Below are 16287 nucleotides of genomic sequence, written 5' to 3'. Positions count from 1 at the left end.
TGCCTATTAATAAATTTCATGCAATACATGCATCCAAATATCGCGGGTTTTCATTTTGGAACGTAAAATGTATCATTTATTTAACTAAACTTAATGATAAATTTCAACAATAACAACTAGCAAATGTCCGTTGCCCGCGAACCGACGGTGTATCCTTGGACATGCCCTCAATCTAACGAATGAAAACGTACTTTAAAATGCAAATTATTGCCCCACCCCCCGGGGGTAGCCAAAACCATTCATTGGCCAGACCTCAACCTAACTAACATATTCACCAAATTGGACAGAAATCCAAAAGTAATTGTGGACTGTAGAGTGAACACAAGAAAATCTCTGCAGACGCATACGCATGCTGATGTGTGATCCATAGTATCCCCCGATTTTCGTAAGGGTATACAATTTTTATTATTTTAACTACACAACTCGGTTGCTCATGACTCGATGCAATATCCTCCGGATCCTACATTTCTCTCACTGGTATGGATGTGGCATGGATTATGGGAGGGACCCAAAGTATGAAAATGTTCCCTGTGAGCAAAGAACGGAGAGAGGTTGGGAGAATATTTTGCAGGATTACAGGTCTTCTATTCATAGTGTACGGCCTGGTGCTGGCTCCTATCTCGCACCATTCGATTTCAAAGTATAGAGTTTAAAAATTTAAATACATTTTGTACCTAAAGAGATTTTTAGATAGTTTGTAATATTAAATTAAAGAAACACACATTAAATACAATACATGTTTCACTTTTTTGCTGTTTTCAAATGACTTGTCTTGCCACCCCCATTTGTAACTCCATTGTTGGCTGTGTCAGTGGATCCCACCACAATACACACGCCGCATAAAGTGTGTATGCTTTAGTATTTGTAGCTCTACTGATGTATTAAAAATAAGAATTTATTATTTACGTGTTATCATATGTCATCTTTCATTATCAAAGGTCTATAAAATAATAAGAGACGAGGTCCCTTTTAATGAGTATACAACTTTCATCTGTGTAGCGGTGGCCGTAACAAATCTTTTTAGCAGCGGTGTAGTTGGCGCTAAATTTAACAGAGCAGCAACATGGATCATTGCGGGCTTTTGATACTTCCACAGGATATGCATTCAAGATACCAAATATGTGCATTTGTGATGTCAAGACTGGGGAATGTTTTAGATTTCATACTTGCTTCAAAGCATTACCTAAATATAAATATTCCTACTCTATTATACTACTATACTACAGTAGTACAGACCTACACAATGTAACGGGCAACCATCCTTGTTTACACATAACGAGTTGTACAAAAACATACGGATGGATTCACTTCGGCTAATCTGGAAAGTTAAACATTCGTATTCTTATATTGTTTCATTGAAACACAGTATAGGAAAATAAGACATAAACGATTAATATTTACCTGGATTTCTTCTTTCTGTCATCTGTGTGGTCGCATGGCAATTGTGCAATGTTAGTAGAAGTTTCGGGCATTATAAATTCTATAAACGTCATATGTAATTCTCCAATGTGCAACAAAATATTGCTGTGTGATTTCTTCCCCCCGCGCCTTTGGGTTTGTAGTGTCATCCCTACCTTCTGCTGCCGCTAAGGAGTGGACCGTGCCGTCTTCACTCCCCCCTGTGTATGTATTGTTGTATGTGAGCCCTTAAACCCCCCTCGACCACCTTGAGGAATGATCAACCTCTCTCCACAAATAACACCTGCAGTCATCCTTGCACAAGGAACTCCCGCGTTCAGATAAACTCGACTTGGTACACCCCTCTGGAAAAGAGATAGTCTCATTCGCGCCTTATGTAGGTACTTTTCATTTGTACTCAATTTGCGCTGCGGACCACTAGACGAATCGGATGCATTTCCTGGACGTGTAGTATCAGCGCGAGTGTTACCCAAGTGGGAAAAGCTTATTTCAGTCATAACTTAAATCGTTGTGGATAGTAATAATAAATGTATTGATTATTGGATTTTATATTTGAATATTCCAACACACGCACACAACAATATAAAAACACAATTGTCAAATAAAACAGTGAAGAAATAGTAGTGGTCGATAAATAAGATTTATTTAGGTAAGATTTATTTTGTGTGAAAGAAATTTATTCCCCCCAAATTAAAGTAAATAAATAAATAAATTCTTGCAAAGTTTAACCCTGGTCACGTTTCATCTGTTGTATTTGTTGAACAAAATGCATGTATACAGTAATTTGCTTGAACTGCACCTTAATACTATAAGAAACATCAAGAGTGTCAATTCATGAGTTAATGCTTTCTGTGGTGTTGGTTTTCCTGACCACAAAGTTGCCCTTAAAGCTAGCATAGCAGTGCTGATATGAAGTAGTCAAGGTGACTAGGAAGTGGTCAGACTGGGACATGGTCATTCTGATTGGGAAGTAGTCAAACTGACTAAGAGTCAGTCAAACAGACTAGCAATAGATCATCGTTACTACTTAATAGTCAATTACATATCCACGAATATACAAAATGATAGTCATCTTGTTTATTGATACATTTTAGATAGTCAATTTGACAGCGACCACGACATCTTTAAAGCAGAAAATAGACGTGACTATGCCCAGGTAGTTGAAATGAACAACTTTTATTCAGAGTGATAGAGGGGCTTGGACTACTGTCTAGTATCGAAACGCTTTTTGTGGGCTTAGGCTTAGGCCTATAAGCAAGTAATCTTCGGCCTGGAAGAAGCAGGATAAATTTTTGAGACTTATTTTTGGGGAAAAAAATAGCGTCTTCGAGGTCGGCAAATACAGTATTTTCATTTTGAGAGTATTATATCGAAATATTTAGTGAAAAGAGTGTCACATTACGGGACTCGGGGTTGTGAAAACAAGTGACATATTGATTTCTACACTGAAATCGTATTAAAGACGTTAGAAAAAAGTAATCTGTGTTTTCTTTATTATAAACCTATCGATAACGCTAAACCGTTGGTATAAAAGCAATCTGAATTATTTATCCAGGCAAGATTAGTTATTATTTGTTACAAAACTAAACGTGCTCCCTAGGACTAACGATAATTTCATCCTAATTCCATGTTTCGATTCTTCATGAATTCTGAAGCTTAGCGCTTAAAAAAAAAGACGTAAACGTTGTAATTTGGACATCCCAACAATTTATCTTGAGAACAACAGTGTATTTCTGTATTATACAAATGTCGTACCTACATCACAGTCTTCTGAACACTCTAATGTGTTAATGGGAATACCTGACCGCGGATTGCTGTAAAAAATGTGTTTGATTAAATATAGTCCTTATTAAACTACGTTGTTACATACTTCCGGTATCATAAAGGTATGTATATTCACTTACAACGCTAGAAACCGAGCTTCATATTTGTGGTGGACAGAGTGCCGACAGCCCGTTGTGTAGTTTTATGTTTAATATTAAAACTTGTTTGATTTGTTTTAGGAATTTCGCGCAAAGTTACACGAGGGCTGTCTGCGCTAGCCGTCCCTAATTTAGCAGTGTAAAGCTAGAGGGAAGGTATCTAATCATCACCATCAACCGCCAACTATTGGGCTACTCTTTTACCAACGAATAGTGCAATTGACCGTCACATTATAACGCCCCCACGGCTGAAAAGGTGTGCATGTTTGGTGTGATGGGAATTCGAACTCGCGACCCTCAGATTACGAGTCGGAAACCTTAACCACCTGGCCATGCAGGGCCTTTTCTACGCTGAGTGTAACTTTTATGTATCACTTCATAATATATATATAGAACCTCAAATCAGATGATTGTTCTTCCACATTTTGTTCTTCATACAATTTCATAAAATATTCGTTAAAGATCACACCAGATATTAATTTATAGCTGGTTTTCTTCCATTTCTCTGTATTACTATAATTCAGTTATTCATTTCAATCTTTTGAGAAAAGTTTATACAAATACGACAACTTTGGTAAAATATTATTATTGTAACAGAAGAGCTCTGTGAGAAATACATTACAGTTATGTATATTTTTGTTTGTTCTTTTTTCTGGTCAAAACATAGCCAACTACGCAACACTTGTATAACAAAACTCCAACAAAGTACAAAAATGATAATTTTTTTATCAAATATATTTCACCTATTATGTAACCCGCTGGTACAGCGGTAAGTCTACGGATTTACAACTCTAAAATCAGGGATTCGATTTCCCTCAGTGGACTCAGTAGATAGCTCGATGTGCTTTACTATAAGAAAAACAGCCCTACCTATTATATAATAACAATAATTTTCGAGGAATTTCGATATCGAATAAAATTAAAATAATTTGATTTTAGCTTAATCATATTCTTAGTGCTTTCAGTTTGAAACCTATTTATCCCGACGAAATTAAGTTATTGAAATACGCATCCTGTATAGCAGATATTCAGATATAACTTCACTGTTCATGCAGATATTATTTTACTGTTATGGATTTTTGCAATGAAGTTTTATTGAAGTTTAATCAACTTTTGTTTAGTATGAGACTTTATACTTTACAAACTAAAAATTATATATTTTAAAACTGTAGGAGTTAAATAACCTGTCTGTTCATAACCATATACTAATTCTGAAGAAATAAAGTTGGGTATTGGAATACCTTACGATAAGATAAACCTTCTCAACGACCTCTTTGATTAGCACAACATTATAGTTACTTATTATTGTTGATATTGTTGAGGATAGTAATTGATATTGTCGTATTTCCTTGATGTTCGATAAAAATTCAACACCTGAAGCCTTTGTAAAAGGGTATGCAAATTTTAGTAACGTACTTATTATTTAGAATTGCATCAGCCTGTGAAAAGTTTTACCGCTATATTCAACTTATCCTTACACAAAATGAGCTTCTTTATAACGTATGACACTAATCGCTGCTTATAGCTTCCAATGTTTTTTATTAATTACGCGATGTCATTTTTTCACATCTCTTTCGTTTTATCTCACAGCTATATTACCCTATTTAAATGTCATAAGCTTTTGACTATCTTTTAATGGTGACAAGAGATTGGAGCATTTGTGTGTCACGAAAATTCACCACCAATAGCTTCCCTCCTAAAGCACTGCATATGGATGAGAATGGTAAGTGAATATTTCTGTTGAAATTCACTCACTGATCATCTAGAAAATGATTGATAACATTATGGTGTGTGGTTACCATCTATCATAGATGACTGCACCCATTAAATGGGTGACAGAAACGACGCACAGTCGTTTGACATATCTATCCAATCTCTTGTTCATCATATGGTCTGCTTTTCCGTTGTTATCACCAATCCTTGCCCATTATTGTGAAAGTCTTTTAAGTAAATGTACTCCAAGTACCTCTTGGGACATCAGAGTGAAATTAGGTATTCATGATATACAGAAAATATGGTCTAGTTTTATTATATAAGGTCTTTATTTTAACTCCCAAGCACTTATATTCACATTCTTAAGCTACAATACACGCGCTTATTGATGGGTGTATCAAGTTGTTAGCATAAAGTTAATTTTAATATAATTATTATTGTAAATAAAGATTCTAAACAATTTAAACAGCAAAGAACAATTTGAGCATCAACAAAATCAAAGAAAAAATATTTTGCATAAATTTCATTCTCACATCAGAGTTTGTTTCCTATGATTGGCTTCAGAGATTAATACACAGAAATGTGCTCAATTTTACCAAATAATAGTTTATTGTTCAAGTCAAAACCAAAATATCTCGCGGAAAAACAGTAAGTAATATGCCATTAATCGACACTGGTTTTATTTTCTTCAATTAACATATACATACATTGTTCCTTGAGACATAATATGCTAGCTAGCAATATAATTTTACTATTAATGGTATTAGAAGGTGAGAACAATAAATTAATCATGATTTCTAGACTCGTAATAGCTGATAAGCCCTCTAGTGAGGTAGAAGTAATTTTACAGGCGTACGGTGTTAATATCTGAGGTCTGAGTTTTTGCTGTGAACAGAGAACACATATAAGAAATGCGTTGTTTTCAGAAAAAAAAATATCTTTATTGTTGGTCATTTTTCGTGTTGTTTAACATTAAGATATGTTAAATATATACCTTTCTTTTTTTACCTAAAATTATAATAGCAATAGAAAAGCATGAAAATGTGTTTTATTTTCAGTTTGAAAATTCGAAATACTTCATCTGTGGTTTTTAACAAAGATTTTTTTTCTATCCAGTATATTGTGAATCAAAATCTTTGAATTGCATACATTAAAATTTCAACTAAATCAAAAAGTGAAAAATTTATTTTCACAATTTTTGCTAATTTTTGTTTCATTATGTGGAAATTTACAAAGTTCTTGCTCAATGAAATGACACATGTTGAATAATGAAATAGTTTTATACGATATAATATAGTATTTTATTCACATTAAAAACACATTAATCATAAAACTGAATTCGGTTCGACTATTATCAATGAACATATAACACCATGTTTAAGTTATTGATAGCATTGGTTTATTAAATTAATTAACACAATTATGTAACTTTGTGATGAGAAATTATCTTTTGAATATTCCTTTAGTTCAAAGATACGATTTGTATGTGGTTCCGGGAAGAAAAGCAGACCTACCATGTAATATCACACCTGACACCTTAGATGATAACTTGGACCTAGTGTTATGGTACACTGATAAGTCTCCATCACCGATTTATAGTCTCGATGCTAGACATGGTAGTTTGGATAGAGCAAGACATTGGAAGAGTGACATCATGGCATCTCGTATCTACTTCAACATTACAGGAACTATGGCTCGACTTCAATTAGATCCAGTCCTGAAAGAAGACGAGGGAGCCTTCCTTTGTAGGGTGGACTTTCGGAAAGCTCGAACACGCTACTTAGAAGTGGGGTTGAGAATAATAGGTCCTAATTATTTATCTACTTTTCCAATAATTTATATACGTAAACTGATTTCAACACTGAGAAAACATTAAGGAGACATTACAAATCATAATTAACATTTTAGGTCAGTTTTTAATGACTTCGGAAATGCAATTAGTGATTATTGTAAGATGAATGGAAATTTTTTGTTTGTTATTTTAAAAATGACTCAGTAAAAGCTTTTTTTCTTGTTAGTAAATTGAATAATCATGTTCAACTTAAAGCCTAAGTTTGATTTTTGTCTTTAACGAAGTAATGAAATAAGTTGATTATGTTTCAATCTTAGAAATTATCTACCAAACAAACGATTAACTAGAAACAAAAACAAGAGAAGTTCAGCTTAAAAGCAATAATTGTATTTTATCTATATGGTACTAAATTGTACTTAATAAAAACATCATATCAATACATGAGCGTATTTTATGTAACGCATGGTTTAGCTTTGGTTTATAAATGTGTAAAATGGAAGTCATATTTCTTCACTACTATAATTATGTGTAAGTAATTGGAAAGTAATTGGCCTAAGAGCAATAACAGTTTACCCCATTAATTCTAAAGCACATTCAATGCTGTTTTTGTTTTTTCGTTCTTAGTTATTAATAAAACACTTGTACGTTGCTTAATACCCAATTTCTGGGACATACAAAAAGCTAAACAACAGATCCGCCGAGTGTCATTAATTTAGAATTAGATGTCTTTTTTTATAGACATAGAAGTAAATGAGAATTTTTCCATAATAACACGTGATCAGTTAATCCTAAAATACAAAGTATAGCTTTTGGGTTTTCCTTCCTAATTATCTATTTACTTTTAATTCAAAAATGAACTGATGGGTCCCCGGTAAACTCGTTAATTTACAGTAAACTGCAAGTAGCTGGAACACGTGATTCATTTGCACGTTTTACTACTAGAAAACAAACTACGAAAGTTCATTACAAAGAAAATACTAAGTTAAAGATTGAAATAAATACAATATATTTATTTCACAGTTAACGGTGCTTGTGATATCACGAAAAATACTGATAATACATTCGTTTTTATTATTCGTATTGCACTGTCTGTAATTCAAACATAGCTGGCAAGCTTTTATTTTACTTTGTGAGTATGATTTCCTTCAGTTCCAAACGTGTAATTTCTACTCTCTTACGGTGAAGTTTGATTATTCATGTTGTCGGAAATATAATTAATATGCAAAATGAAACTATGTTAAGCTTTAAAATTATTAATAGAGTCAAAGAGAGGGTTATAACTAGCTGTTCCATTTTTTTGTAATTTTGTTTTCTAAATGTCTAAGTAATCGTTAGGCTCAAAAGTAAGTTTAAAGTCATTACTAGCTCCTAGTGTTGTTCATGGTGTTTCACCAGTTGTTTTCACGCATAATAAACTCTTATTTCTAAAACGTTTAGTTACTTTAACAAACGTTACTAAAATCTAGTTTAAACTGTAGGTTTAATATTATTTTCTTATCTAACAAAAATTAAATAATGGCTGCAATGCTTTTAGCAATTAAATTTGACAACAATCATACCACAAATTCTAACATTAAAGCAAAAGGTATCTTTAATAATTTTGAAATAACGATTTTATCTATGAATGTTGAAGTACATAAAATTGTTTAAAATATTAAATCCTGAATTACATTATGTTCTGAGAGACCTCTTTATTCGCATTGTCCCTGACTCGAACTATTAGTTAGCAATGGCTACTCCATTTATCTCGTAAAGAAACCCGTTTGAGAAGAAAGAAATAACACAACCACATTTTAATTTCATAAAATAACTCTACAGCTTTGAAACTAAGAGAAACGTAAATGTAAACGAATATGTTAACTCCAGAAAATATGTGGTAAAAAAATCACCTCTTAGGATAAGTCAAAAGTCAACTTACAGTTGCTAGTATCAAATTAAAAATGTAACGTCGTTTTATTTAGCATTGCATATCTTTTTTATAAAGTTTATCTTCAAAGGATCGACAGAAAGGCTTAAAACTATGCAGAGTATGAATTAGTTCCTCTATAAGCCTATCTTTTAATTCCATAAAATCGAATATATACAGATAAGTAAATCTAACTACCACACTGCAACGTAAGAAGAGTAATATGTGTCTCAGTAAGTGCAGTATATACGAAAATAATTCACACATCATGGTTCGGATACGCCGTCTAATACGTTATCGATTTGACTATATTTACAAGCCTCACATGCTAAAGAAATCAACATGAAGAATAGATATAGATTCTGTGGCTCAGAAAGCTTGGCTACTTAAACCACCATATACTTCCTGCCTTTTGTGAGAGGAAAAGGTCCTCTTTACACAACAAAATAAAATAAATGAATATAGAAGTTATTACAACTGGATGGCCAGGATGATAAGTGACACATCTTGAAGTTTGCATTCCAGAACCAATAACGGTCATTTATATTTTTGAACAGCATAATAATAACTTTTGTGTAAAATAAAAAAATGTCACTTTTCCTACAAATTATAAAAAATGTTAACTGAGATTAATATACTCTAGCATCCAGTCCTCACATCCATAGATGAACTTAAATACCTAGATATAGTTACATGAGGTTGATACCAAATCAAGATTGAGTAAATGTGATTACCTAAATTATTCGCGAACCGCTATTCGGGCAATGTTTATTTTTTCTTAGTATTTATGGACAGTCGTACAATTTTCCGACTTATAACTTCTGGCACGTGATAACAAACTGTTGATTTGTTTCTAAAAAACAATACATGAAAAGTACCCCTTTTATACAAACCGTTTTGACAAATAAATGCTCAAAACGGCTTATACAGACCAGAATAACAAATTGTATACTTTTGTTAGATCATACGCTACCTTTTATGTTACTTCTTTTGTATTTATTCAATAATTTGTTTTGTTTGTTGTATTGGAATTTCGCGCAGAGTTACACTAGGGCTATCTGCGCTAGCCATCCCTAATTTAGCAGTGTAAGACTAGAGGGAAGGCAGCTAATCATCACTAACCACCGCCAACTCTTGAGCTACTCTTTTATCAAGAAATAGTGGGATTGACCGTAACATTATAACGCCCCACTGCTTAAATGGAGAGCATATTTGGTGTGAAGTGGATTCGAGCCCGCGACCCTCGGATTGCGAGTCGAGTGTCTTAACTACCTGGTCATGCAATAATACTCTAGGTGTGTTAACAATAATATAAATATAGAACAGTATACAAACATTTTATCCCAAACTATATTTATCTACCTATGTAAGAAACAGAGAAATATATATACTTAAGATAATTCAAAATTACTTCAGGAACCTACAGAAATTAATGCTTATTTTATTTGTTTCGAAAAAAGTCACCCATATTTTTACTTGCACAATCTTTCATGGATTCAATTATTATTATTATCTGAGAAATATAAATGTAATTCTAATTAAAAGTCAAAAACCGGAGACGAACAAAGACATTTTGTGATATCCATAATATTATAACCCAAACCATACTGACTATAATGGATGTAAATATAAATAAAGCAAAAAGATATTTCAAACAGTGAATCTCAAATAATGTTGTTTGGGGAAGTAAATTAAAATAAAGTAAGTTAAAATATGACAAAATTGCTATATAATTTTAATTTTATATTGCTGTTTTTGTATACATGTTTACTTTTATTTTAAGTTATAAGTGTAACTTTATATAGTCCGGTTCATGTTTAAGCTAAAAGTATTTATTTATTTATACAACTTACGTTGGTGATGACAGTGCCTTGAATATTCACTTCTCATGTTACGCCTAACCATTTACTGTGACATGTTTTCCTTAAAATACTTTGTCTTTAAAAAAGGCTTGAATTCAGAGGCTTTGAAAAGTTTGAATAAATTATTCTCTTACTTATTATTGCTTTATTTTTTACTTCAATGATTATTGAAATTAGAACTGCGTAAATTTCAAGTAAACGTTCAGTAGCTATTTTCTTGTTGTTTAATTTAGGCTTCATTTGAAATATTAAAAGTGTCGTCTTCTTCTATAGAAAAGTCTCGTTTTTGGTTTACGGACTACTTTGAATGTACTGGTGGTTGAGACCACATCACTTTTACCTTGTACATGTTGAACAATGGATGAGCTGTTTTTTTTTTAACTTACGACTGAAATGTTGTCTTAGAAGGTTTCCTAGTCTTCCAAAAGTAAACCCATCTTAAGAACCTCTACACGTTGGGCAGCAGAATTCATCAATAATACACACATGACTAGAAAAAAAACTGCATACCATATTTAAACTTGAAACATTCTGAAATATTGTTAAAAAGTCTGTACCAACATTGAAGGTGAACTTATAAATAACATTTGTTGATTATGATGTTTAGTTTCCTTTTCAATATTCGTAAGTGTGATTCTGTTTTCAGTAGAGAGATTATTACACGTAGTGAGCCTATGTACAGTAAAGATTCTTTTGGAATTCTGTGTAGTGTAGATATATCAAAGTTAGTGTCTGACAAAAACTGACAAAAGATGGGAGCACTGTTGGGGTACACAAGTGAGCTTATGGTTCAAGAATTCAGGTACTTTACAAACCTCGCAAAGTATTCTTTATATTTGAATACTACAAAATCGTAATCACCACAGCTATTACCAACTATTCTCCTAAAAACACAGTTAGGAATCAAATCAGCTAATGTCATTATAAGTATTATCTTTTAGGGCATTAGTTTTACTCGAGATCAACGAGAATTTTATCAGTTTGTTTGAAGTATGGTCTTTCAGTAGTTTAGAAAACTTGGTAGTGTTACAAATTACCAATGTTAATTTATCAGTCTATTCTTCTTTGTCCGATATAACTGTGCCATTCCTTTAGTCTGCTTTGATAAAAACAATAATACAACAATATTGATAGATTTTATCTTTTTTTCAAACTATGGATTCTTCTTTGCTGGTACTAAACCGTTTATACAAAAAAGTAAAGAAATTTAATTCTGAAAGGATGCTGCTGCTGTTATATGTCCTAACGTTATTAAAGGTTTCGTTGAAAGATAAGTAAACATCACAGATGATATGCTTATAAAAAAGTATCTATTAAAAACATGTGTCACACTAGGAATGGCCTATGCAAATAAAATTTCCTAATCTACATAAAAATTATTGAAATACTTAATGTTTCAGACAAAGAGAAGTAAATTTTACGATAATCTGCGTAATATAATCTGCGCTATATTTGTCACAAAGCAGCGTGAAAGGTCGCAATAAAATAATATATGTAAAAACGGCTCGTAAAAATTTTCTCAACCCAAACGAGCCGTTTTTACATATATATTTCTCTACAAGTGGGTTTTCTCGACATCACTGATTGCAATAAAATAAGTTTTGAAGTTGAATATATATGTATATATTGTTTTGTGGATCCCAGGTTTCTATAAATTTATTACAGGTAGATGTTTTACTTGGTCCAAAAATATACAAAACAATTAAAAATATAAAGTGTGAACGTATCCTTTCCCTACATCTTTGAACAGTCTTATCGATATAAACCAGGATTAGACTGTAAGTTAATGTGAAAATTCCAACAAAACTTGTTAAAACTGAATGACAGCAAAATAGTAGACATCTAAGATATTATTCTAAAATATGTCTAATTCTTAGAGCACATTATTATGTATAACGTATGTGAAGTGGATTTTATTACCTGAATTTATCAAGCAAAAAAAATATATTAAAAATTATATTGTAAACTGTTTCTGACTTCTTTCCTTCTTTCACAAATAAATAGTGCCTCCAAAAAAGCCAGTAGTAAAGAACGAGGCAGGCCAAATCCAGCATAGTTTAATAGGACCTCATAATGAAGGAGATTCACTTCGTCTGCAATGCGAAGTCGCTGGAGGTTTGTATTTGGTAAACCATTATTAACCTTTTATCCCAGACTACTTTTTTTACTCTTACTTTAGTATGTTTTGCTGATTGCGTAAAGAATACAAGAATAGCCCTGAGAGTCATTTCTAATTTCAAACAAATAATTCAGAGAGTACTACTCCTTGACTGCAAAAATTTATTGCTTTAGACTGGAGGAATTTGGGTTTCAGTAGGAGAAGATTTATTTTGCTTGGAATTCTTCTAGAAGCTCTTGGAAGAACATTTGCTCAAGTGGACAAGACATTTGTTTCAATCAATGGCCAGAGTAATGCTGTGAGCACGATGGAAAAGAAAAATAAAAGGAGTAAACTGCGTTATCGAAATATTTGATGCAGCTGCTACGGTTTCACCAACACAGCAGAAGAAACAACCAACAAGAATATAAAGCGTAGCTCTTTCAGACAAACCAGTTCACCAAGAAATTTCTCAAGAGAATTAGCCCATCTCCAAATCTGCTGATCAGGGTACACGGTTTTATTCTGATTCGGCTTTGTTTTCACTTGCTGTTTTTTCCTCAAAAACTTCCAACGCGCATTTGTTGCTGTCATATTATCTTCCAAACACCTTACAATTGCAAATCGAGTTTACATGTGCCTAGGCTTATTAAATTTATATGAACTTTAATTTCACATTAAAGGTACAACACATTTCGGGTGTTTAAACTTTTCTGTAATTCGTTTTCGTTCTTTGACTGTTTTTTCTGGATTAGATTGATGAAGACATAATTTGTTTAATTAGTTTTTTTCACTTATTTTATTGAAAAGTGATGTGAAACTACCTCTTCTTGCGAGTTAAATGAAATAAAGTAATTCAGAATAATTATTTTTATTCAGTCTTTTCAACATTTCTTATTTCAACAGCTTAATTTTGTTCTGATTTTCAATTTCCACGTGTTTTTGTTTTCATTATTTTTATTTTTTATTGCGGAATAAGATTTTAGAAGACCCCAACTTCTCAAGTTTGATATGGTGTAGCAGTTTCTACCTGAATAGCACCTCATGCAACACATGGACTAAGCAGCTAAGTCAGAGTCCTCGTGGATGAAATATTGCTATACCTGATTTAGAACTGTTACGTAATGGAATAGCAATTAGTCAGTAATACCAGCCTCCTACTCTAAAACCAGTATTGTTTTTGTTTATTTTAGAGCAACGCCACATTGCGTTATTTGCTGTATTTACCTGGGAAAACTGAGTTCCGGACTTAAGAATTTTAAGTTCCACCGTAAGGCAAACTGAGTAGAAGCATTGATTATCAATTTTATAATGCATAAATAGCTGTTGTTACGAGGTACATTAAGAAATATATCAGGAGCTCGATTCTTGAGCCTGACGATACGCAGCCTGCTAGTATACGCTCGATGCTTCACAATTTTAACAGCTATTTATATATTAATTTCGTTTACTCGTTTTTGTTTTTAGTTAATCGTTACGTTAAACATTTATGTGTCTGTTTCACTATTAAAATGTCTATTTTATACTGTTTCTTTTGTGTGTTTTTCTTATAGCAAAGCCACATGGGGCTATCTGCTGAGCCCACCGAGGAGAATCGAACCCCTGATTTTAGCATAGTAAATCCGTAGACTTACTGCTGTACTAGTGGGGGTATATATATACCGTTTTTTCTAACTTTATTAAAACATATTTTAATAAACGATTTTCGTTTTTCAACTATCTTTTTCTTAAGTGCAAAATATTAAAACTAATGAATAGTGTTGCTTCATCTTAATAACGTAAATGTGATAACCACTGTCAATAAAATTACAACAGATTAAAGTATCTTCTTTCACTTCATAATTATCAAAGTATGTATAATTATAATGCTATTTTTTTTAAATCATTACGGTGGATAGTTTTAATTTTTGCTATTAATTGTCTTATTTTGAAGGAAATCCAAAACCAAATCTTACTTGGTGGCGGGAATCTGTGTTATTGGACGATTCGTATGAAACAATAGACAACTTCTGGGTTAAAAATGTTTTGGAAATCCCAGCGCTACAGCGTCATGATCTGATGGCAGCATTCACGTGTATGTCGATCAATAATAACTTCCTACTGCCGTTGCAAACGACAGTTGCTGTGGATATGAACTGTGAGTATTTAAATGTTTAGAGTCCAACACACACACACACACATATTTATATATATATGAGACCTAAATTTAACAACTCTATCCCACATTACAGATTAAATTGTTTTTTCTCGTAGCGATGGTTACAATTATGATCTTGAATAACTAGTTCTATAGAGTGACCCTTATTAGAAAGAGCATTAAATGTAGATAACCTAAGTAAACTTACGCTAAATTATTATTATACATATATTTTTGTGAGTATATGATGAAGATTTAACCTTTTCCAGGAGATTAATCTTCTAGTTTCACGAGTACTCACAAACACAGTAATGGAGAATTATTAGATATGTGCCTTATAAATTGTTGTTTATTTACTCTTAAATGAAGCTATTACGTAATATTGTTGTCGGGATATGTATGTTAGAAGACATTTTAAATGTAATTAATATAACTTTGAATAAAGTTTTATTAAGAATGGTGAGATTTCCCATCTTAACATAGGTAGAATAAAGAAGGTTCGAGCTATTTTTTTTTCTCTCAAAGAATAAAAGCACAGTAGTGGGAGAATTGATAATTAAATCAAAATTAATATATATTAAAAGGGTTTAGCTGCCTAAATTACATACTTGTTGATTTTAACACGTCAAACAAATTCCTAATCAGAACTAATTACAAACTGTCCAAAATTATATTAATTCTAGTTTCAGAATCTTACCTTTTTACATCTAAAAATCAAGTACAAATATGAAAACTATTGTATCTAGGTTATATATTTCGGCAAAACAATTGAAAAGAAAAGTAGTAGAAAATAAAAAAATATCTGTTAACTTACCTGTTGACGGCAGAAAGATTTTTGTTTTAGATAACTTCAAGTAGATATACCTTTATTGTGTAAAACAAGATATATAAATGTAGAAGCAGTTTTTGTTATAAATAGACTTTATTGACAATAATATAAGCTACAGCCACTACTGTTACATCTCCACCTTTCAATATATTAGTTGTTGGTTTCTTTACCATACGTAGGGTTTTTGTATTTATTCTATCTTGTTTTTTTTCTGTCTGTTTTATCTATGCATAAGAGTAACCAAGCCCATCGGATATGTTTCTTACTGATACCCAGATTTCTATAAGGGTGTCCTTTAAGTTATTTAAGTCTGAAACACATACTTTTTTCCAATGTATTTCGACATATATTTTAGTAGGATTATTTTCTGAGTACCATGAAATAAGATTACTTTCCCTGATAGAGGATTCTCTTTTGAGGCATAGATCTAGTTTAGATCAAGGTTAGCGTTCTGTGAGCTACTGCCGATGTAATAAATATATGACTGCTATAGATCCACATGCCTTGTAACTAATTATAGGAACTTAGTTCTATATACACAAATATACAACGTATACGCTTAATAAATTATCAAGTTCGTAAATGAAAGTGGAATAATTTGGTGGTTAA

General features: G+C 32.2%; 1 protein-coding gene across 1 annotated transcript in view; it reads left to right on the top strand.

Annotated features, from left to right (window-relative positions):
- The window catches only part of LOC143255344 (contactin-3-like), a 228193-nt gene that overhangs the window by 131521 nt on the left and 80385 nt on the right, over nt 1–16287 (top strand). The window contains exons 2-4 of the mRNA XM_076510839.1: nt 6521–6859; nt 12619–12729; nt 14646–14849. Coding sequence (XP_076366954.1) covers nt 6521–6859; nt 12619–12729; nt 14646–14849 — 654 coding nt within the window. The remainder of the gene's footprint in view (nt 1–6520; nt 6860–12618; nt 12730–14645; nt 14850–16287) is intronic.

This window comes from Tachypleus tridentatus, chromosome 7, assembly GCF_004210375.1.
Source record: "Tachypleus tridentatus isolate NWPU-2018 chromosome 7, ASM421037v1, whole genome shotgun sequence".
Classification (NCBI taxonomy): Eukaryota; Metazoa; Arthropoda; class Merostomata; order Xiphosura; family Limulidae; genus Tachypleus; species Tachypleus tridentatus.
The sequence above is the reverse complement of the archived record's forward strand: the minus strand, read 5'-3'. Positions and strand labels throughout refer to the sequence as shown.